At 43.8% G+C, this 22,598-nt stretch overlaps 1 protein-coding gene across 4 annotated transcripts in view; it reads left to right on the forward strand.

Moving 5' to 3' along the window:
• B4GALT6 (beta-1,4-galactosyltransferase 6) overlaps positions 1 to 22,598 on the forward strand; it is a 67,878-nt gene that overhangs the window by 32,794 nt on the left and 12,486 nt on the right. For 2 of the 4 annotated variants that reach the window (XM_032859694.1, XM_032859695.1), the window contains 2 exons: positions 14,108 to 14,232; positions 19,488 to 19,604. In XM_032859694.1, coding sequence (XP_032715585.1) covers positions 14,108 to 14,232; positions 19,488 to 19,604 — 242 coding nt within the window. Of the gene's footprint in view, positions 1 to 14,107; positions 14,233 to 19,141; positions 19,383 to 19,487; positions 19,605 to 22,598 lie in introns of those variants that run through there. The other 2 variants (XM_032859697.1, XM_032859696.1) reach the window with 2 other exon arrangements.

Raw genomic sequence — 22,598 nt, forward strand, 5'->3', positions numbered from 1 at the left:
TAGTTAAAGGAAGTCTGTGTAGGAAGAAGATATCCTTTGATGAAAACTGTCCATGTATGAATGATACTTAATTTTCCTGTATTCACCAAAAGCGAAGTGAGGGCTTAAAATTGGTATTTGATTATCTGGCTATAACTTCTTTCTTTTTTTTTTTTTTTAATTTTTCTCTAATGTAACAATGGGACTAGAGCACTGGATTGCCATAAAGATAAAGTTGGAACTTTTCCAATTGGAATTCAGATAAAATCGATTTCACAGATTTCAGCAATATTTTACCTTCAATCAGTTACACTCTAAAATCTATTTTAATGTGTGTTATTTATACAATATGAATGACTTCTTTGTCAGTGTTAGTATTTATAGATTCTCCAGAGGGCTTAGTCCACTTTTAGCTTTTTAAAATTTATGTGAGACTTCCATGCTAACGAAGTAAAGTAGAAATTTCACTTTATCTAGAGGTTAAAAATAGTAAGTGCTTAATGTGAATGTTTTGATTTTTCTGAGTAAAGGAGAGCTAGAAAATGTCATTTGTATACTTTGCAGTGTGAAGGTAGACTTATCTGGAGTTTTCTTGTCTTTTAATCCTTAATTCAAATAGAATACATTTGTAGCAACTTTCATCTATTTTGTCCTCACTGTTTGTGGAATAGTTCCCTTTAGGGTTTAAACCTGATAATTGCAATAGTTTTGAGATGCAATAATTTTTTAGATGAATTTAAATAATTCAATTGAAAATCAGCAAAGAAGGAGAAGGTAAACAAACACACCTAAAAGAAGCTCAAAGACTGCTTAGGGTGACAAACCATCATGCATGTGTTTTTGTAAAAAGGGAGATGGGAGCCGTTTTAGAGTAAACCACATGTAGTGTTCCTGGGCTGTTCACAGGGACAGGCAGAGGAGAAACAAAGCTGGATATGATCCCGTGTCCAACCAGCTAGAGCAGGTAACATGCTCAGAGGAAGGCAGTGTGCTCATTGCTATGAATGGTTTATTGTGTGATGGAAGGATTCAGTGGTTCATTCTAGAAGGAGGGAGACGTCAGTGAGAGGGGATGTTATAATTGGGTCTTGCAAGATTGTTCAGTAGGCAGCTGAGGTAACAGGGTCAGAACACCAAGGGTTCTGTGTTTCAAGAACAGAGGGTGGTCTGCTGTGACCAGGGTAGGTGTGTGGTGGGGCGTGTGGGAATTGAGGCTGGACAGGGATGTGAGGGGCCTGAGGGCCGTGTGGGTTCCATGAATCCCTGGGCATCCATGAGATAGGCCTCAGATGGAGCAGAGCCCCTGAGCCTATATGCCAAGGTTTGAGTTATGGCCTCTGTGCATATCTGGAGGGTGAGCGTGCAGTTTTCAAAGGATTGGGGCAAAAAAGGATAAAACACAAACAAACAAAAACCATTGCTTTCAGCAGATGAATAATATGACTAAGATGGTATTCAGAAAGATTATTCTGATGAGAAATTGAAAAATGGATGAGAACGGGGAAACACTAGAATCTGAAAGCTTTCTGAGGGGGCCAAGAGGAATGACAAGAGCATGTGCTGAAACCGTGGCATCGGAGAGAGGATGGGGCACCAGAGAGAACTCCGGGGCACCACTGGCCGGATGTAGTGACCAACTAGGGGATCAGGGTTCATGAGCATTTTCTGACCTGGCGACTATTCACGGAAACAAGTAATACAGGATAAACAAAACATTTGACGTTAATGAGGAAGTTAGTGTTGGGCCCGTTCTGTTTAAAGTTCGGAAGAGTTGATCTGGGGTCTGAATTTCATCAGAGAGATCCAGGCTGGAAATAGAGGAAGTGAGACCGATGCTAAGAGTGGGTCTCTGGAGAACACCAGCACTTGTGGGAGTAAGGGGGCATCTTCAGATGAAGGGAAACAGTTGGTCACAAAGCAGTGTCCCAGAAGCTAACGAGAAGAGAGTTTCAAGGAGAAAGTGTTCTGTCTTGTGACATACCTCAGAGCAGGTGGGAGGAGGACCTGTGAGGAGCCATCGAATTGAGCAAGAAGAAAGTGGGGACCACTGCCAGCATAGTGTCAGTAGAGGGGTCGGGTAAGAGGCAACATATACTGTCTGGAGAAGTGATGCAGAGGTGTGTAAAAACCAGTCAGTTTAAAAAAAAAAAAGAGAGAAAGGGAAAGAGAGGAAGGTAAGGTATCAGGAGAAGGTGGGGGCAAGGGAAGAACTCTTGGGGAAGATGTGGACGTGAACGAGTTTTAGGCATTACAGAAAGACAGGAGATGGGAAGTAGAAGGGAGCAGAAGGGAGGTATCCACAGAGCTAGATTCTGGAGAAATGTATAGGAAACAGAAATATGCTCAGGTCCAGAAATTAGCCTTGGAAAGTAGGACCACTTCTCCCCTGAGGCAAGAAGACAGTTCATTTGGAGATGAGGTGGAGAAAGCTAAGGGGGTTCATGCCAGTTGCTTCTGTGTTCCTAATAAAGTGGGAGGCCACATATATCTAAGAGGTTGATCTAGGACTGAGCAGTGTGAAAGGTAGAAGTAAATATTTAAAAAGTTGTTGTAGGGAATGAAAAGTGGAGCCAGCTAACCACAAGTTAAAGGTGACTAACAGGCTAGCCAAAAGAGCCCCTCACCTTCCCTGGGGGGTCAAAATGCACAAATATTGTGACGCTTGTTTTTGTTGAAAGCTTACTATGTTCAAGGCAGTGTATTAAGTACTATTACTAAGGATGAGATTTGTATGCTTATGTGATTTTCTTTAGTGGTATTTATTGGGTAGAGGATTCAAGCATGGACAGTTATTGATCAGGTGTGTCAGGTCAGGAAGTGGGGGCAAGTAAGAGTATTTGTGAGTGAATAGGAGTGGCTTAGTCTATTTGGGCTGCTAAAACAAAAATACCATAGACTGGATGGCTTAAACAATAAGTATTTATTTCACAGCCTTGGAGCCCAGAAGTGTTAAAATTAAAGTGCTATAGCAGGTTCAGTGTCTGGTGAGGACCTGATTCTTGGTTCACAGATGGCCATCTTCTTACTGTGTCCCCATGTGGTGGAAAGGGCGAGGGATGTCTTTGGGATCTTTTTTATAAGACTCCTGACTCTATTTATGAAGACTTTGTCTTCATGACCTAATCGCCTTCCTAATACCAACATGTTGAGGGTTAGGATTTTGACATACGAATTTTAGAGGCACACATATTCAGCTCCTTACAAATGGCTGTGATGGGGTAGAGCTCAGAGTTTCTCTGAGTGTGGTCCAGGGATCATCTGCACTAGAATCAGCTTGGGATACTGGTTAAAAATGTAAGCCTTTAAGTCAAACCCCGATCCCTAGGGAAGGTCAGGTTTTTTGGCTGCACACCCCAGAATATAGTTTGGCTTGGTTTAAGGAGAAAGGGAATCTGTGGAGACATCCCAGGCAGTCCTCAGAAAGCCTGGGTGGCAAAGAGTTAGGGTTAGAGGCTGAATAGCTGTGATGAGACCTAGACTCCTGCTGAAGCATCTCTCGCTTTCACTCGGCAGAGGCCGCAGTTTCCCCCAGGGTGCTCAGGTCTGGAGACCAGAGTGCCCCCCACCCCAAACTGGAAGCTTCTGGCACTGCTTTTACCAGTAGGTAGTTTTGTAAAGTGCCCATGTCCTCATGGTGTTGTCTTCTGCTTTAAATGCTCCTGCTGGTGCGGTTGGTCACATGACTGCTCCTGCCTGCTAGAGAGGATGGGCGAGTGGGTTCTAGCTTCTTCCTCTGGAAGGCAGGACTCGGTGGTGGGCTGTTCAGACACTTGAAATGTGTTCACAGGGGTGTCTACTGACACAGGAGCTTTGAGAACGGGGCCAGTAACCCTCATTCTAAACAGCCATGCCTGCTGATTCTTAGCCATACCACCAAATTTAGTGAGCTTATTAGAAGCCAGCTAGATGGGGAAAATGAGGATGTAGCAGAGAGAATTTGAAGCCAGAGCTGACTGGCTTTCAGCTCTGATGCTGCCCGTCATTCTAGGTGACCGTGATGCTTAGGGGGTGAATACAGATCTGGGTTGATGGACAGGGAAGGGAGAGTACCTCCCTCTCTGTAAACAAGGCTGGATATTAAAAGGTGGTATGATTAACAATCATAAACGTGAAAGGAGGTGAATTTATGAAAGAACAAAGTAAACTTTTTTTTTTTTTTTGTAAATTGTAGCTATAAGTCTGTGGAATATGTTCTTTTATCCCTGACTCCCAAGATGGTAGACCTAGAAAAGTGAGCACTTAGCACAGTTTGAAAGGAAGAATAATTGTTCATTTAAGATGAAGAGTGGGGAGATATTCTAGAAAAAACACTGAGGTGCTACACATGGAAATTTCTTGGTAGTGAAATGGTTCCAGAAAATACATTTGAAATCACAGGAGGAATATATGACATACTGTATTTTCTTTTCTTTCTTTCTTTCTTTTTTTTTTTTTTTTTTTTTTTGATATATCACATTTTCCTGACAAGGCACACCATTAATTTTATAATGGCTTTTTGGGAACAAGGAAGAAGCAATGCATTAAATGCACACATTATAGGGTATATCCTTATATCAGGATGCTAAAACATAAATGAGTGCGTGGTCAGAGTTGAGGAAATAAGTAATAGTTGTGGACTGTGACAGTAGAGGAGGTTGGCATCTTCTTAACAGTCAAAGACTAGGAAAATCATTTGGAAGAATGTGATAAAGGCTGTGAGAACTTCTGGGCTGAAACAAGGGCCTATTGGGTGGTTAGAAGGCCTGGGTGGGGACAAAAATCAGGTTTTAGTTAGTCATTCAGAGTAAAGCAGGAGAAAACCATAAACAAGGGAGGAAGTCAGGTGTTAAGAACGGTGTGGGCAGGATCAGGGGATGAGAACTTGGGCTGGCTGGAAACTGTTATTTTGGGTCATCTACTTGGGGGCATCTTTTGCACAAATGTCTTATAGGCATATTTTAGCACTTGATGGAGCCAGTGGGTGGAAGCACAGGTTGAAAGGAAGCCGAAGAAAGAGAGATGAGACAGAATTTGGAAATGGTCCCTTTACCCTTCTTACCCATTCATTCATTCGTTTGCTCATTCATCCATCTAGTGTCCAGGCATTGGTCATGTGGGGCTAAAAACCACTCTGTGTTTAGAATACTTAGATTTGGGGGGGTCCATGAGTGGTGTTAAGTGTCCGACACTTGGTTTCAGGTCATGATCTCAGGGTCGTGAGATCGAGCCCTGCATTGGACTCCATGTTCAGTGAGGGGTCTGCTTGAGATTCTCTCTCTTCCTTCCTCTCTGAACCTCTCCCTGCTTGCATGCTTTCCAAATAAATAAATAAATAAAATCTTTTTTAAAAAAAGAATTCTTAAATTTGGTTACTTTAGGAGTAGTTGAGTAAGAAATTACTTGTGTAAACAGACATAAAATTCCAGAGTTTTGGGTGCCTGGGTGGCTCAGTTGGTTAAGCATCTGCCTTCAGTTCAGGTCATGATCTATGGGTCCCAGGTTCAAGCCCTACATTGGCCTTCCTGCTTGGTGGGTAGTCTGCTTCTCTCCCCGCGCCCCCCGCCCCTCTCCATTGCTTGTTCTCTCTCTCTCTCTCTCAAGTAAATAAATAAAATCTTTTTTTAAAAATTCCAGAAGTTGAGAAGCCCAAGTAATTCCCCATTGGGAATTGGCAGTTTCTGGTGTTGTTTCCAAAGGGGGCAGTGGGTGACTGGGGACAAGATGACTGATGTAACCAAATGGCCTTGAGCTGTGTTCAGGCAGCCGTCCAGAGGGTAGAGGAGACAATGGGCTCTCTTACCATAAAAATCATATTTTGACTTTGGGGTGGAATTAACCTGATGGGATATTTCTTCAGGAAATTCAGGTCTTTCTCAACACTGTCATCAGATCATTGGGCTGTGTGCATTTGAAGTGGTGATAAAAAGCCAGAGTATCCAGAATTAGGCTTTAGATACCAAGAAATAGATAATAGGCCCTAAGCCGAGTGAAGGAGTCATGGAAAGATGTTGATTTATAGGGAAAACAACTCCCTGGCTACAGATAATATATGCCTTAAATTTTACTTGAAATGTTAAAAAAAATGTAAATGTAGGTAATTCATATGTATTGACTATTCTTTTAAGAATTTTATTTTATTTTATTTTATTTTATTTATTTATTTATTTATTTTTTTGAGAGAGAGAGCATGAGATCAGGGAGGGTCAGAGGGAGAAGCAGACTCCCCTCAGAGCAAGGAGCCCGATGCAGGACTTGGTCCTGGGACTCCAGGGTCATGACCTGAGCTGAAGGCAGTCACTTAATCAACTGAGCCACCCAGGCATCCAAGGATTACATTTTAATAGAAGAAGTAGTATCCTAAGTCATGTAATGCAGTACCATACGGTGCACACTACCGTGAGCCTGTGGTTTGGGCCTGCACATACGTAATGGACCCCAGACCCATTTAGGTTTCCAAACTGTGTGGCATTATTGCATGTCTTGCTAATTCAGCATTAAGAAGTTATAATAAATGTCATATATAACCAATGATGCAACCATGTTTTTCTCACACATAAAATAAATAGTTTGGTGTGCAGGCTTATTTGGCAGGACTAATGGGTAGCTTACACTCGATTTCATTCTTCCACTTGATCCCAGCTGAGGCCCAGATCTTTCCTTTCTAACCCTAGTTCTACCTTCAGAATGGTGAAAATCAAGATTTGATAAATTATGTTATTTATGTGCTGATGAAACTACTAGATACATTGATTTCAGCAAATATATTTATTTTTTGACCTTTTAATTTCTAATTGGGGAATGAGCACACATTCTCATTGGAAGAGCTCAGATTAGCACAGGTGCGACATGAAGATTGGGGGTTCTCTGTGGAGCTCAGTGGGTCCTTCCTCTCCAGTTGCCCTTGAAATCTCAACAAATGAAATAAAGCCTGGCTGATTGCTTACTTCTCCACAAGTAAAGAGAGATGTGCCTCTCTTGGTATCAGTGCACTGGAGTGCTTCTTTGAGTGGCACCTGAAGGGGACATCCAGTATGTAAAGGAGGTGAAAGTAGCTTCAGTGGGTGTAGTGGTCAGGGAGGACTTGTGGTCCTTCCTGACCACAGGCTCATTTTGAGAGGTTTTTTTCTCCTGAGGTTTGCTTGGAAACCACATTACGAGTAGTTCGTCTGCACAGTGCCTCTTCCTGGCCATTCTCTATAATATGCCCCCTTTCCCTTCACTTTCTGTGCATTGGGGTCTTTTCCTCAATATCATGTGTTGAGATGCTGGAGCTGGTGTATTAAGAATATACAGATTATGACCTGCTGAGTGAAGGGCACAAGCCACCTACCTGGGATTGGCAGGAAGCTCCCTCAGCATCCACGCTCCCACTTTGGGAGTGAAACCCAAACCCATGGGGTCCTTTTGACTGAACTTACAGTTTCAGTATAACCCCACAAAGGAAGCAGTCACAAGATTCAATTACTTAACAGATCCCAGAAGCAAGGGGGCGCAGTGAGCTGGGGGAAGGGCAGTCCTCTGTTTCAGGTAGAGTGAGAAGGAGAGCGGGGAGCCAGCACCTATCACTTTCAGGGTGCTTGGGGCAGAGGTCACTTAAATTTTTTGTGGGCATCATTCTAAGTGGTAATTTTAAAAGGTGCCCTGGCAAAAGCAAAGCAGAAATTTTTAGTGGAAATCCTAAACTCAAGTCCTTATCTAAGTGTCCAGTTTCTGGGTATGACTAGGGTTATCATTCTTTGAAATGCGTAGGCAACAATTCAGAAAAACAGAGCTGCTTTTCAGAAGAACAATAGTTGTTTTTTTCATCAGAGTTGACCCAGTGATGCCCAGGCATTAATCTTTAGGGAAAATCATAGGCACTATCTGGACAGTAGAGATTAACCACTGTCAGGGTTTTGGTCACTCAGTTCATAAAACACTTGAGCAAAGCAAATACGCCAGTCAACAGTCCCAGTAGACAAACAATTTGAAATGCTGTCCATAACCACCCTCCCCATTTGTTGGGGTCTAGCCAAGAAAATAAACCAACACCCCTGGATAAGGTTAAAATAAGTATTTGATGAAACACTTGGGTGAGATTATGGAATACTTTGTACCTGTTGGGCCATCATTTGTAAATTTGTCTGAAGCTTTCCAGAATTATTTAATATACACGCAGCAGGTGGGGCCTTGCCAGCACACACAGCCCCTTCCCTGGCCAGTAGGTCATCTAAAACGGAATGGTTATCCAGAACTGTCTGTGTTAGAGAATCCTGTTGTTGTGTGAGGGCTGGTCTTCGGTGTCACAGCCTCATGTGTTCGGCAGGGCGGTTGACAGGTTGGTATTTGTTTTCATAAATCGTTGTGTGCCCCATGCGGTGGTCCCAAGCCCAGTTCCAGCGAGGGAGGGCAGCAGACCTCGGCTCCATATAATGCGGCTAGATTCTGCCTGGTTTTGACGTGAGGGGGCAGAGAGATGGGGGCGGGTTGTTGGGTTCAGTGATTTGTAAGGGGAGCTCCAGGGAGACGAAAGTACAATGCCATGACTAGACAGGACTCCTGGGGGCTGGCACGGAGGCAGATGCATTGGAGGTCGAGTGAAGAAGTGCACGTACAGAGAGCCACATGTGTGTGATGGCCCTGATGCACTGCCCCTGCAGTGGACACGAGCTGCTTCATCAGGGAAGCCAAGATAAGTTGGAGGTTCCTGCAGGATGGCTGGGCCCTGGGGGTTGTTCTCCTGGGGATGAGGCAGAGATCATTCTCATCCGTGTGCTGTTGGTGCTTGGGCAGGTGTGGGAGATTATACAGGGCACTGGGGCACTCCTGCCAAGTATCACGTCGTGTGCTGCAAAGCGTCCTGCCTGAGAGCATTTGAGCAGTGTAGAGAGAAGCCCGGCAAGCCACAGGGAGGCATGGGGGCCTTTTTGCCGGTCCATTGGGGACGGGGTCAGTAAATCAGCTTGGTAGGCCCCTAACTGGGGAAGCAGCCTTTCCTGAGCCTGGTAACATGCCTAGCATGTTACCTAGTGGCCCCCATATGAGCTCTGATTTCTGCTTATTTTATAAAAATAGGATGACTGTTGGAGAGCTTAAATGGGAGGACTGTCTGTTATATGTGTCCTAGTGGATAATTAGAGAACTCTATCAGTGATTGTCCCCCGGGGGAGAGATAGACTCTGGGGAACTGCTGGGTCCCTAGGGCAGTGGCCTTAGCAGCTTCTACTCTTGGAGGTCAGAGTATGGGACCCCAGATCCTGCTGCCAGGGCTGGGACATTCTAAGTGGTGATGGCGTTGGCTCTCACAGTGGGCTGGCGGTCTTTCAAAGAGCCCACAGCGTCTGAGCAAAGGCTTCTGACTCGTATTTGAGCCGTCTCGGAGTAGAGACCCCTGATCTCCAGAGCTGCCCATACAGAGGGGCCTGTTGGTCATCATATGTGGGAGGGAGCTGAATCGAGGGAGACTAATAAGGGGCCTGGGAGCCCTTATGTCTCCTAGGAGCTTCTGTTGGGTTCCTGCGTGAAGGGGCAGAGGGGCTGCTCGCCCTCATCACACTGGCAAACAGGGTTTGGCCTCAGGAAAATTATCATGTTTAGCTACAGCGCTGTTGTGGTTTAATGCCTGTTGTGCTGTGTCTGACACTATAGTGAGTTGTAACATTTTGTCCTTATAACTGGGGGGTGGGGGAGCTTTAAGAAGAACTCCTTAGGGGCGCCTGGGTGGCTCGGTCGGTTAAGCCTCCAACTCTTGGTTTTGGCTCAGATCATGATCTCAAGGTCATGGGATCCAGTGAGTTGGGCTCCCTGCTCAGCAGGGCGTCTGCTTCCCTTCTTTCTCTCCCTCTGCCCCTCCCTCTGCTTGTACTCTCTCTGTCTCTCAAAAAGAAATAAATAGATCTTTAAAGAAAAAAAAAAAAAGAACTCCTTAGATTCTGGCCCCGAGGGCACCTTCGGGGTTGGAAGTGGTGAGGGGTGTGGGGGGCGGGGGATTGTCTGTGGCAGCATGATGGTCAGCACGTCATGCCCAGTGAGCCATCCCAGTTTTCCACGGGAGGAGGGAGCTTCATCTGGGCTTGTCCGCTCCCAGTGAACCTGAGCTGTAGTAACTGTGATGGGTGGATGGGCCTGGAGCCAAGCCAAGGAAACCCAAGTGAGGAGAGGCGGAACTGCTTTCCCCTTATCCCTGTTGGACCCCAGAGGCTAGTGGCAGTGGTCTCTTCCTGGGAGTCTCTTCCCTTGTTTGTCATCATCTCCTTCGTCGGTAGTTCAGTTCCTTTGGGAGTGCTGTCGCTGTGCTGACAAGTCCGGAGTCTCCCCTAGGATGTCTCTAATAAAAAAAGGCTTCACTACCTTGGGTGTTTTTTTGTTTGCTGTTTTTTGTATAACTTGTGAATTTTGGGGTCTTTGGCCAAATGGCTAGGGCAGGCATCTTAAGTGCTATAACCAATAGCTCGGAGCTGGTTCAAAAGACCTGTGAGAGCCAACTGGCACCCTTCTCCCCCTCCCCATGTGCAGATTTTTCTAGAAAACCTTAGCATTTCTATCTTGTTTAGTTACTTGCCTCTTTCGTTTCACCCTGGTGGTTGGATGTTCTGGTTGGACAGACAGTAACAGGGAACACCTGGGATGGAGGCGGCCTCTTCCCTGACCCATGTGCTGCCACCTCCCGTTCTAGGTTATCCCAGCCAACCCCCTCGGTGGTCGGGGCTTACTCCCACCAGCATGACATGAGCTGTTGTGTCCCAGGCCTCAAGAGCGTAGTAGCAGCCTTACGGAGGCACGTCGATATGCCGCACTGCTCGATGCAGCCCAAGCCATGTGAGCAGGGGTCCTGCAAGCGTCTCGTGGTTTTTCAGCCTCCTCTGGGCAAACGGGAGGAGCTGCTACCATGTTTTCAGGGCCCCTGCTTTCAGTGAGAATTCGTTTTGCTATACCAGGCCAGGGCCGGGGCTCCTGATATCCCGTGTAGCTGGGGAATCATTTGTGACAACAGCAAGGAATGTGGCAGCCTTGGCCACCCGGAGCGCCATGCTGCCCCCGGAGAACCACCTCTGCCGTGGGTCCTGGCTGGCTTGCCAAGCTCGGCACCCCAGTCCCAACCAGCAACATGGTAGGTACAGCAGCCAGCCTCCCCCTGGGTCCCTCCTCTAAGGGCACTCTCCTTGCTCCTGGAACCTCACTCGCATCCCGTCTCCCTGCACGGGGTAAGGAGGCCGAGCCCTGGTGTTCGTGGTTATCAGCTCACCTTGGCCGGGTGCTGGGACTTTGGCAGGCGAGTATTGCCAGCTTCCTCCAGACCTGCTACCTCGCCGGCACTCGTACCTCAGCTGGGGCCTGCTGGCAGTCGTCTTTGCAGGCAGTCTAACTTTGACAGCAGCCACAGTTTGGGGGGGGGGATCTGTGGCCATGTCTGACCGCCGCAGTAGACAGCGGTGCCCAGCCATGCCACAGACTGCCAGCCGGCCGGGCTCCCTCCCTGGGAGACTGAGCCTGGCAGAGGGTGTTAGGAAGCCGTTGGCAGCTCCGGGGCGTCGTGCACGGCTACAGGCCGCACGCACAGTCGTCTCCTCATTGCCAGTTGTGCTGAGAAACAGGACTGGTGTGCTGAATTAAGGACACCCAGAGGGTGACTTGCTGCCACCTGGGATTGGCAGGTAGCTCCCTCAGCATCCACGCTCCCACTTGGGGGAAGTGAAACCCAAACCCATGGGGTCCTTTTGACTGAACTTAGTTTCATATAGCCCCATAAAGGAAGTAGAGTCACAAGATTTAATCGCTTACAGATCCCAGACGCCAGGGAGTGCAGTGAGCTGGGAGAAGGACAGGCCTCTGTGGTGGAGTGAACAGGAGACGGGGCAGGGAGCCAGCACCTGTCACTTTCAGGGTGTTTGGGGCAGAGGTTGCTTAACTTTTTTAGTGGGCTTCATTCTACGTGATTATTTAAAAAGGTGCGGTGGGAAAAGCAAAGGGGGAATTTATGGCAGAAATCCTAAAGTCACGTCCTTATCTAAATGTTGGGCCTCTGGGAGGGTGTGAGTAGGGTTATCATACCTTGAAATGCCTTAGCAGCAACTCCGCAAATCAGAGTTTGTTGGTCTCATCACACGTCACCCCATCACACTAAGTGTGCGTTTCTTCTTCCTCCTCTCTCTCTGGTCCCATTTTCAGTTTCCCCGTGGAAACTGAAGATTCCCGTGGTGGCAGTTCCCCGTGGTGGCAGTCCTGTCTTGGAGGCCTGTCCTCTACCCGCCACCCCCTTCCCCCACAAATAGTAACACTGTGACTGCTGGCATGCAGCATCATGCCACTGGGTCGTCTTCGGCCATCAGCCAGTAAGAGATCAGGATTTCAGAGCCAAGAGCAGTAAGCACCACGGGAAGGCTGCCAAGGGACTCTGAGGAATGTGCATGGTGGGGCAGTCGGAGGGGAGGTGAACTCAGGGTGCCTGGAGCATTAGAGAGGAAAACAGTGGCCCCCGCAGGCCCTGCCCATGGAGAAGAGAGATAGATAGCTAGCTTCCTAATTTGCCAGCACACGCGTGTTTGAGATGAGAACTACACGGAAAGAGACTGGAGAGAGCTGCTGACTGTGCTGATGATGGCCGCCGGGTCAGGCCCTGTCAAGCTGGAGCACCAACAAAGAAATCGGTGTCACCCCCATCAAGAGTCCCCCAAGCTTCGGAGACTTCTGTGAACTGTCTGTAATTTAGCCTAATGACTATCATTTTAGCCGTCACGCACACCACTGAGTGCATCTGATTTATCTGTGTGAGTTTTATTTGATTATGGTGGTAGATCCCCTGTTTGTCCACGGAGACTGTACTTGGGCTCGTCAGTCTCACGTCATGACCTGCTCTTTCTCTGCAAGTTCATAGGTTACTCTTTCCTTTAGGTGACTCTTGACACACGAAAGGCTGGGTGATTGGTTGTAAAATACCACGAACATTGTCAGGAGAACTGGCAGACGTGAAAAGATGGCACATTTTTTCCCAGCTTACCCTCTGAACTGTAGACATTTATATTTTAGAATACTTCGCTTTGGCCTGCCTCTGTGCTTAGTGGAAGCTGCTGGTCTTCCTGCCTACTTAGGAGGAGGGAGGGATGGGAAGGGAAGGGCTCTCTCCAAGAGGAGCTGAGGGTTGTATACATGGAATCAGGGCCACTCAGGCTCAGAGGACTTGAAGTGGGAAACCTCATTTGTTGGTATGTATTTCATGAGATGAAGAGTGAGTCAGAACTTAGTTCTGTAAGTTCTTAGTCCTGTTTTTGATTGAGTTAACAGGTAGATGGAACAGGTGGATGGATGGAATGGCTTTCCATCCAAGAGTCATTCCTATTTCAGTGGTATACAGCGGAGAAGCTACTAGTAAAAACACCTCCGGGAATATGTTTGTTAATTCAGAGAGCGAATGCCTAGTAGGCCAGGAACATCTTAAAAGCCTGTAGTTTTCCACTTTTGCCTATCAAGGGGATACTGCATAGGTACTAGAAATATAAATTCGTTGAGTTGTGTTTGCAAATTCTCTCAAGAAGTGTGAGTGAAGTAGAGGAGAGTAATAGCAGCTAGCGTATATTGAGTGCGTGCCTTTGTGGCTGACATGCCGCTTCATCCTTCATGTGCACTATTTTGTCTAGTGGATGCAGCCACATGGAGAGGCAGGCGCCACCATCTACTTTTACAGAGAAGGCAGCTGAGGCACAGAGAAGTTCCATAGTGTCCCTAGTGCACAGAAGGTAGGATACGGCAGCTCCCTGCCAATCTAACTTCTTCATTAACCCCCTTATGTACTGTGCTCTCATGCTGCCTATGTTCGTTATGTTGAAACTAAAAGTCCTTTTAAGAGACTTGAACACATTGTAACATTACAATAATAAGATAATTTATAATGACATGCAAACATTTCCCAAAGAATAGTAAAATATTCACTGTAGTACTCAGAGCAAAAAATAATTAACAATTTGATTTATCTTCGGCTTATTTACCAAAGACGGTGGAGTGCTCGTATCAGGTATCATCCGGATGAGAACCGAGAGGGGGTGGTACTAACAGTTCCGTGGTGGTAACAGGAGTGCACTGGACTGTCCTGGCAGCCAAGTCATGCCGTCACCCTACTGACTGTTGTCTGTCTTGCTCCATATTAAAACAGTTCTTCACGTGTTTGACCTTCTAGGGGGATTCCTCAATGTCAATGTAAGTGAAATCAGTTTTGATGAAATTCATCAACTCTTCTCCAAGGATTTAGATATTGAGCCAGGAGGTCACTGGAGGCCTAAAGACTGTAAACCCAGATGGAAGGTGAGGTAAATTTTTTCCTAAGTAATGTCATTGTTCCTATGTGTCTAAGTGAGGAAAAGTGCATTTGATTCAAGATATACAGTGAAATACATTTGTCTCTTGAAAATTTAAGACCTCAGAAGTTTTGCATTTAATGTATAGGTGTTCACAGTTGAGGTACGATCTAGTAGTGTTCCTTGTGAAGACTCTGACCAGACCTGTGTGTTAACAAAATACGTGCTCGTGTGCATCTCGTGGAGATTCTGCTAATAAATGCCTCACTTGAGATTGGCTTGGAAAACAGCTTTTTTCCCCCTGTTTTCCTGTTTCCTTCTCTGCCTCCTGCTGCTATCCCTAATGATTACTGTCACCTGCAGGCATAGCCCCACCAAGTCCTGAACCGTGATTTCCAGGTGGGTCTCACGTCGGGGTTCCTCAAAGTCCCAGAACCTTGACGGGGCGGCTCAGAGGTTCCCGTGGGACGTGATAAGGAAAACTTTGGTATTTCAGAAGGCAGAGCACAAGCTTTTTATCTTTTTGACATGTCAGAGTTCTAATTAATGTTTTGTTTCAAAAACTATAAGGGAGTAGGTCTGCCTCTGCTGCTTAAAATAAATTGAAAACCGTGATTTAAATCAGAGTTGCTCACAGTACTGTGAAATTGGCTAGTTGGGTGCATATTCTGGTAAGGCGGTTATGTTTGAGTAGGAAGTAGCGTTCACATAATTCAAGTTAAAACTACATATGATTAAATCATACGTCCTATCCTCAAGGATTGTAATATAGCCTTAATTTGGAAAGAGTTTCAATTCCTCTTTTCGGCATTAGTATTTTGCTAAAATATATGTCTTTTTGTACACAAAATCACTACTGAGAAGGAGAATTTAGTTAAAAGCCCTTTGACTTAATTGGCCTTGAATTCTTTATGTTTGGGGAAGTGTGTTATTTATACCTGCATCCCTAACGCAGAGTATGTTATCTTGTCTAAGGTAAGCCCTAAACCTGGTTTTGTTGAATTGAGGTTATGAGATAAATAAATGTCTTGAGACAAATTATTAAATACAGCTTTGGTTGTTTTTTTTGTTGTTGTTGTTTTGTTTGTTTATTTGTTTGTTTTGCCTCAAACAAGTTGTAAAGCTGCTTAAATGGATTCCAGTACAAATTTTGGCAGATCATTTATTTTATAGTTGTCTGGTCAGATTCCATTAATAAATGAATCTTCGTATTTCACGACTGATTTTTTTCACACTTGTAGGTAAAATAGGGTCTAATTTACACAATTCTACTTTTAAAAAATGTCCCAGGCAAATAAATTATTTTTCTTACTTGGGTGATGAGTGTGTATATTGAATGCAAATGAGAGAAGAAAGCACAATTAATCACAACGGTTGTGCAGTAGTGTGGAGTTGGTCCTCAGACGTATCAGTGTAGGGTACAGCATGCTGCACAGGTGTGCATGGTGTGATATGGTAAAATAATTTGGAATTGAAAAATTAAGTATTGTTCTTTCTTCATTGGTCTGTATCAGACACTGGATTTTAAATTTTATGGTTTGTTTTCTTCTCATTTTCTGGGAGAAAGGTATATCACACACAGAAGTAGTTCCTGTTTTAAAGATTTTAGTAGACGGTAAACTCCATGTGAGTGACTAAGTAACAATATTGGAAGTGGAGTTCCTAGGAGTAAGCTAACTCAAGGATCTAAAAATAAGCTTATTTTATTAAGGAACTGTGCGGTAATGGCTGTTCTTATTTCAACTTGACACAAACCCTTCTCAGAAAAGTTTCTAGTTCTGAGCTATGCAGCTAAAGGTAGGAGACAAAATTTGGACATCATTCAGAGGTGACTTGAATTTGCCATATTTAACTAATTAAGTAAGGACTCTCCTTGTCCTCTCTCTGCCCCCAACTTGTTTACACTTTCCTAACGTCCCATTCCAATCTTAGAACAGAGCTGAGAGGGAGAAAAAGAATTACTAGATTTATGTTACACATGGGCTACCAACATGATTCTTAATATTTGAGGTTTTTTTTCTTTAAAAAAAAAAAAACAACTAAGTTCATTGATGGCCTATTAATTGGAACTGAGATCTTCCAAATCTAATGATTTCAGCAATTCTCAGGTGTTGTTGAACACTGGAGGTTCAAGTGGAAAATTCAGCACATGTTGGAGGCCTTATGGAGGAAGGCAAGCTTATTTTGAAGGGGGGTGGATAGAAGGTGAAGATGGCGATGCTTTTCCGAACATTCAAAGTAAAGTGTTCACCTGTGGCTTTGCCTTTCCATTTGGGAGTCAGTGGGAGGTCTGAGCCACTTCTGTCTAAAACCTAAAGTCTGAAAGGACCAGGCAGTGCCCGCTACATGTGTCTGTTCAGAGGCATGGGGTTCTGTTTCTCATCTCCGATGGCTCAGAGATGAGTCTTAGCCACCTGTGCAGAAGAAGGTAAAAATGATGATTCTTGAACATAGTGCTCAGACATTCTGATGCTCTTGGTGGGAAGAGACAAGAACCTTTTTTATCAAGTGCCTCCTGTTTGAGAAGCTCCTGTAGACACTGGAAGTGGGAAGGCTGAGAAAGAGGGAGCCAGAACACTGCGGAGAATGAGAGCTCAGCGGCTTCTGCTATGTTCCATCCTAGGCAGTGGGAGAATAGTGAGCCCTCGCTGGAGGCAAGCGTGGAGCTGGGTCACCCAGGGACACCGTAGCTGCTGGTGTGCTCGAAGTTTGGAAGTAGGACACATACTTGATGGGAAATAGCATGTAGTAAACACTTTTCTTTCTGATCTTCTCATGGTCAGAATAAGAGAAAATAAGCGAGAAAAATAGGTGCATAAATTCAGTAAGATTAGTAGTTTAAAGTGAGTGCAAACTGAATGGGATAATTTTGCTTGAATAAGAGGTGGTGCGGAGAGATTCATGAAGATGAAGTATTATTTTGCAGAAGGTAATGACCAGATGTTGTGTGTCTCCACTGGAAATGCATCAACAGGAGAGTAGCTCAAACAGCAACTTAGGGTACCTGCCAAAAATGCCCTGAAACAGAGATTATTAAATCTTGAAATAGATTATTGCAGAACACTGAGATTTTCATTTTCTAGGCAATAAATTGTAAACTTTTTGAGAATGTCATTCCACAGCCACAAGAAGGGATATGCCAAATGAATTTCTAAGATACCATTTAGCTTTGTTTTAATAAAAACTTTACTTTAGGCAAAATATTCAAAATATTTGATAGCTGTCACATTAAAAAATGGACATTTATTTGCTATTAAGAGAACAGTTGGCTTATTTTGAATTTGTCAAGACATTGGTAATTTCATTTCCCATATTCTCCGTTTCTTTATAAGATTAAGAAAGAAGAATAGCTCTTGATATTTTAAATCCTTCATTGAACAAACGACTGTATTAGGGACTATGACTTTGTTTATTCTTAGATGTTCAACTCATCACTCAGTGTAATTGCATTTAATTAACATGGACTCAGCAGCCATTTAATAGCTTCTTTCCTTAAATATCCATAATCCTCCTTAACTGCTTTTATAGCCCATTTATATTATGTCCTAGGCGGCTAACCTGTGGCCAGATTCAGAATGAGGGATGGGCAGAAGTTATCACACTGTTCACTTCAGATAAGGCTAGTGGTCCGGGTCTTTCTTGCCATCTGACGCCTTCCTCTCCTTTGACTTTGCGTAGCAGTTCACTCTCCTAAGAGTGAACCTAGGGGTCCTTACTAGCTTTGGGAGTTGTACCAATTTGGGAATAGTGTGGCTGCACCAGCAATGGACAGTGACTCCCACCAGCAGGTCCCCAGTCATGGGGGGGGGGATCAAGGGGACACTTAGATGTGGGGTAGATTTGCTCCAGCAGCCTTGTGGTCTTCAGTTCAAGAGGTGCCTTATCAGAAAGCCACGTGGGAATGGGATCCAAAGTGGGGCTGGCAGAGGCACGAGAGCCTCCTGACCTCCTACCACATACCGAATATAAGACAGTGTGAACATGAAGACTGCAGCATTGTAGCGGCCGTCGTGCCTCCCTGCATTAAGGGAAAATTAATGGTGGTGTTTCTAGTTTAGACGTTCTTAGTTTTGCTAAACTATCTTTTTGGGCTTTTTAAAAAGAAAACTAATGTTTAGAAAACATTTGGTTTTTCAAGAGCAAAATCTAAATTGTAGGGCAACCTAGCTTGTATGACAAAGTTTGGATCCAGGAAATAGGGGATTTGAATAAGTGATGATTGATAATATTCATTTATTCTTATTTTATATGAACACATTTTATGTAGATGTTGTTTTTTAGTCTTGATTTTCAGAGTCCCAATACATATTTTTTTCCTATTAGAAGAAACATTGATTTATGGAGAAACCATTTAATTTCCATATATATATTTTTTTCTTTTGTCCTTTAGATTATGTAAGAAACACATTTTTTTGGCTGTTTAAAAAAGATAAATTTCTCTCTTTTCTGCTGTTTACATTACTTTTTTTGTTAAGCTTCACTTTAAACCCAGTATTATCCTATCACTGAAATAAATATAACATGTATCAAAAATTCAGTTGTGCATTTTGATTAAATGAAAGATATTAATATAATTATGATACTTCTATGATATATCCCTTATATTTCTCAAAATAACTCTAGGCCAGGTAAGTCACGTGTAGGAGAGTAGATATTCAATTGGGATCTCTTTTAATTTCAGTTTAAAAACCATGAATTTATTATTTATGATTTGCTTTAAAACCTAGAAGTTACTCTTGACACATCCCTTCCCCTAACTCCTATCCCATCCATACACCAGTCCTGTTAATTTACTTCTTAAATGTTTCAAAATTCATGTACCTCTCCTCTCCTCCACTCTCTCCTCAGTTCTAGCTACCATTGCCTCTTGTATTGACTAATTGTGTTAATGTCCTAACCAGCAACCTGAATCTATTTTGGGCTTTTTCCAGTCTACTCTCCATGGTAGTGTTTGCCATCCCCAAATGGGATTTTATCACTTTTAATGAATCTTTCCAAGATTTCCCATGGTGTTGTTAGAATAAAGACGCAATCTAAGGAGTGGCCCTCAGAGCCCACTTATACCTCCCCAGGTTCACAAGACCCTAAGTGGCACAAAGGCAAGGGCCATGTCTATGTTTTCTCACTGTTGGATCTCTGGTGAGAAAATCCATAAAGGTAGGACTTTAAAACCTTCAGAAATTTTTAAGGATCAGTTTTTATCTTTACCTCTAGGGCTTGCTGTTCTATTTATTTATATATGTGACTATTTTGTTTTTAAAGGTGGCAGTTCTCATTCCTTTCCGTAATCGCCATGAACATCTTCCGATTTTTTTCTTGCATCTGATTCCAATGCTCCAGAAGCAGAGGCTGGAATTTGCCTTTTATGTCATTGAACAGGTGAGAATGTTATTCTTTTTCTTTCACTTTTTAAAAATTTTTAAAAAATTTTATTTTTTTTTTTTTAGAGAGAGCGTCTGTGTAAGTGGTGGGGGAGGGGGAGAAAGAGAGGGAGAGAAAGACTCTGAAGTGGGCTCCATGCTCAGTGCAGAGCCCGATGTGGGGCTTGATCTCACAACCCTGAGATCATGACCTGAGCTGAAATCAAGAATTGGACACTTAACCGACTGAGCCACACAGTGTCCCAGGTGAGACTATTTTTCAAAATGGTACCTAAGTGTACTGGAACTTAATAAATTCTTAGATATGGTGGGATTTAAAAATGTTTAGCTTAGAGTGACTCTTTAGTTTCATATTTGGGTAAATTCTTATTTGGGATTGAGTATGTTACATATGCCACATTTGTTAATCCATTTATCAGCTGATGTGCTCCTGTTGTTTTTAATCATCATGTCTTACCTATTAAAATGAAACTTTTGAAAAATTTTTAAAATTTTTTTATAAACATATAATGTATTTTTAGCCCCAGGGGTACAGGTCTGTGAATTGCCAGGTTTACACACTTCACAGCACTCACCAGAAACATTTTTTTAATTAGTCTTCATATTATCAGCTAATTTTTTTTCTATAAATATTTTTCATACCTCAGTATTCCATACATTACAATTTCTTTCAGTCTTATTTGCACCCTTTGAAGATATTTACCATACTTTTAGTTTTTTCCACCTCTATCATTACCTAGTTTTATACTTAAAGTATTGTCTTCGATTTCTTCCCTCATCTTTCCCCATCCCCACCTCCCAAGCACGAGGCACTTGCTGAATTTTATCAGTGATTTCTAGGTAGCATTTCTAAAAAGGTGCACTCCATTTGTGTTTCAAATATATTGTAATTTGGGTACTTTTGTTTTTGACCTTGATAACCTCATTTTATCCTGATATTCCTTCTTTTTACTCACACTAAACCTGACTAAAAATGGATTTCCTTATCAATAGACAGAAAGTGACCTAGCTTACATTATTAAATGCTCCTTTGTTGTGTTTTTTTTGTGTGTGTGAAACATATTCAAATTACGTTCCTAAGATTATTATATATAGTATGTTTTCCCAGCTCCTTTGTGGCTTATTCTAGATCTCCTTTTAGCTTTTTGCCTGTATTTCCCCCCCTGGAAATGCTTGGTGTTTATTATAACTTACACTTCTCTGTATATAAATCACCTTTTTAAGGTGATTTGTTCCCATGCAGTGATGCATATAGTGTATGTGTACTTTTTAATGTGACAACCTATACTATGAAAATGGATTTTTTTATTATCTGATAACAAATCAAAACTTTAAACTTCTTTCATGATAGCCATAGTTAAAAAACCTCTAGGTCAGTTTTACCAACTGCTAGTTTCCTTTTTTGAAACTTCAGTCTTCTAATGTGTAGGGAGGTGAGATGTGTGCCTCTGTGTTTTTACAGTCCTCCGCTCTACCGGCTGAGCTATGGAAGAGGGCACTGTGTTTGTGCTTTTAAAGGCATATTCTTCTGAGAGTCCAGCACCGCTGAATTATTTTGTATAGGTGATGAAGCAACCTTTACAAACCAGCTAAGATCCATATTTTATAAACGACTTAAGTCTAAACCTCAGCCTTGATCAGTATTAATTCAGCCCATGTATCTGATGGTGGGTGGTTTTGAGGTAGTAACATTTTTACCACATGTGAAAAAGAAGATTGATTCTTCTGCTGGACTGGTGCCCAGAAGAGCCAAGCAATTGAAGAACAGCTTAGAAGTCCCAGTGAAATAGGGAACAGTGAACACACATTTACCACTTCTCTTTTTCAAACTCCTAAAACGAGAGTGAAAGAAAAAAACTTAAAAAAAAAGTTTTAAACCAGAAGGACAAAAGAGTCGGTCGTTGAGAGATTGCAACACATTTCTGGACGTCAGGAAGCAGATGGGGCACTCACAGCTCCTGTAATAGAGCAGAGGATGTTCAAACCCACATGCTCGTGGAGGGTGATGGTGACAAGTGTTGAGTCAGTTTGCTGGACAAAGTCCCGCGGATCCCAGCAGTTGAAAGATGTCACAGGTAGACTGAATTACAGGGCTAAAGTAACAGGGTTGTTTGAAAGTTTGATTGCAAAACAATCAGATTCCCACTTCCCCATCTTTGCTTATGCTGCCAAGGGATTACTCCATTGTGTCTTGTTAAAAATCAGTGTTTAAGTTTGTCCTCTGGAGAAACCACACCACAGAAAGTCCTGACTCTGCTGGCCCAGCTCAGCTTGGGGGGCTTTGGAACAGAGGGGCTAAGTAAGTTTGCATGCCAGCTCTAGGGACCCCTCAGGCCTTTTCTCTGTCGGTACGAATCCCCCCAGCCCCTCCAACTGAGGCACGGCATGACTAGTATCTTTGTTAGAGAAACTGATTAGCCCCAGGTAAAAGATGCCTCATCTAATATTTAGAAATTTCCAAAGGAAGATCCAGCTCATCGCCTTATCAGCTCCATGAAGCCCTTTCCTTCATGCAACACCGGGGTTACAGCAGTGAGCTCAGCAAGGCAAGGCCCTTGTTCTGATGAGGAGAGATGGACAGTACATAACCTGTGATATGTCAGGAGGGGTTTGGGGGTAAAAGGGCAGAGAGAGCAGTAAAGGTAGGGAGATGTGCTCTTTTATATAGACTGTTCTGGGAAGGCCTCTTGGGGGAGGTGATGTCGGGGCAGCCTTGAGTCATGTGATGGGATGTGGATTCCAGGCCAGTGTGTCTGTCCAGTGCTGGAGTACTGGGTGAGGGATGGTGTCAGGGAGGAAGTCCAAGAGGGCGTGAGAAGCAAAAATGGAGGGCGGAAAGCCAGGGTGGGGGCATGGATTATCACCAGTGAGGCTGGAAGACACTGGAGGGTTTTCAGTAAAGCAGTGACATAATCTAACTGAGGCTTTGAAAAGATGACTGTGGTGAGAGCAGAGTGGGGCAGGAGCGGAGATGAGGGCAGCTGTGGCGCTT

This window comes from Lontra canadensis, unplaced genomic scaffold (genome assembly GCF_010015895.1).
Source record: "Lontra canadensis isolate GAN:19392208 unplaced genomic scaffold, GSC_riverotter_1.0 scaffold17, whole genome shotgun sequence".
In the NCBI taxonomy this organism is placed as follows: Eukaryota; Metazoa; Chordata; class Mammalia; order Carnivora; family Mustelidae; genus Lontra; species Lontra canadensis.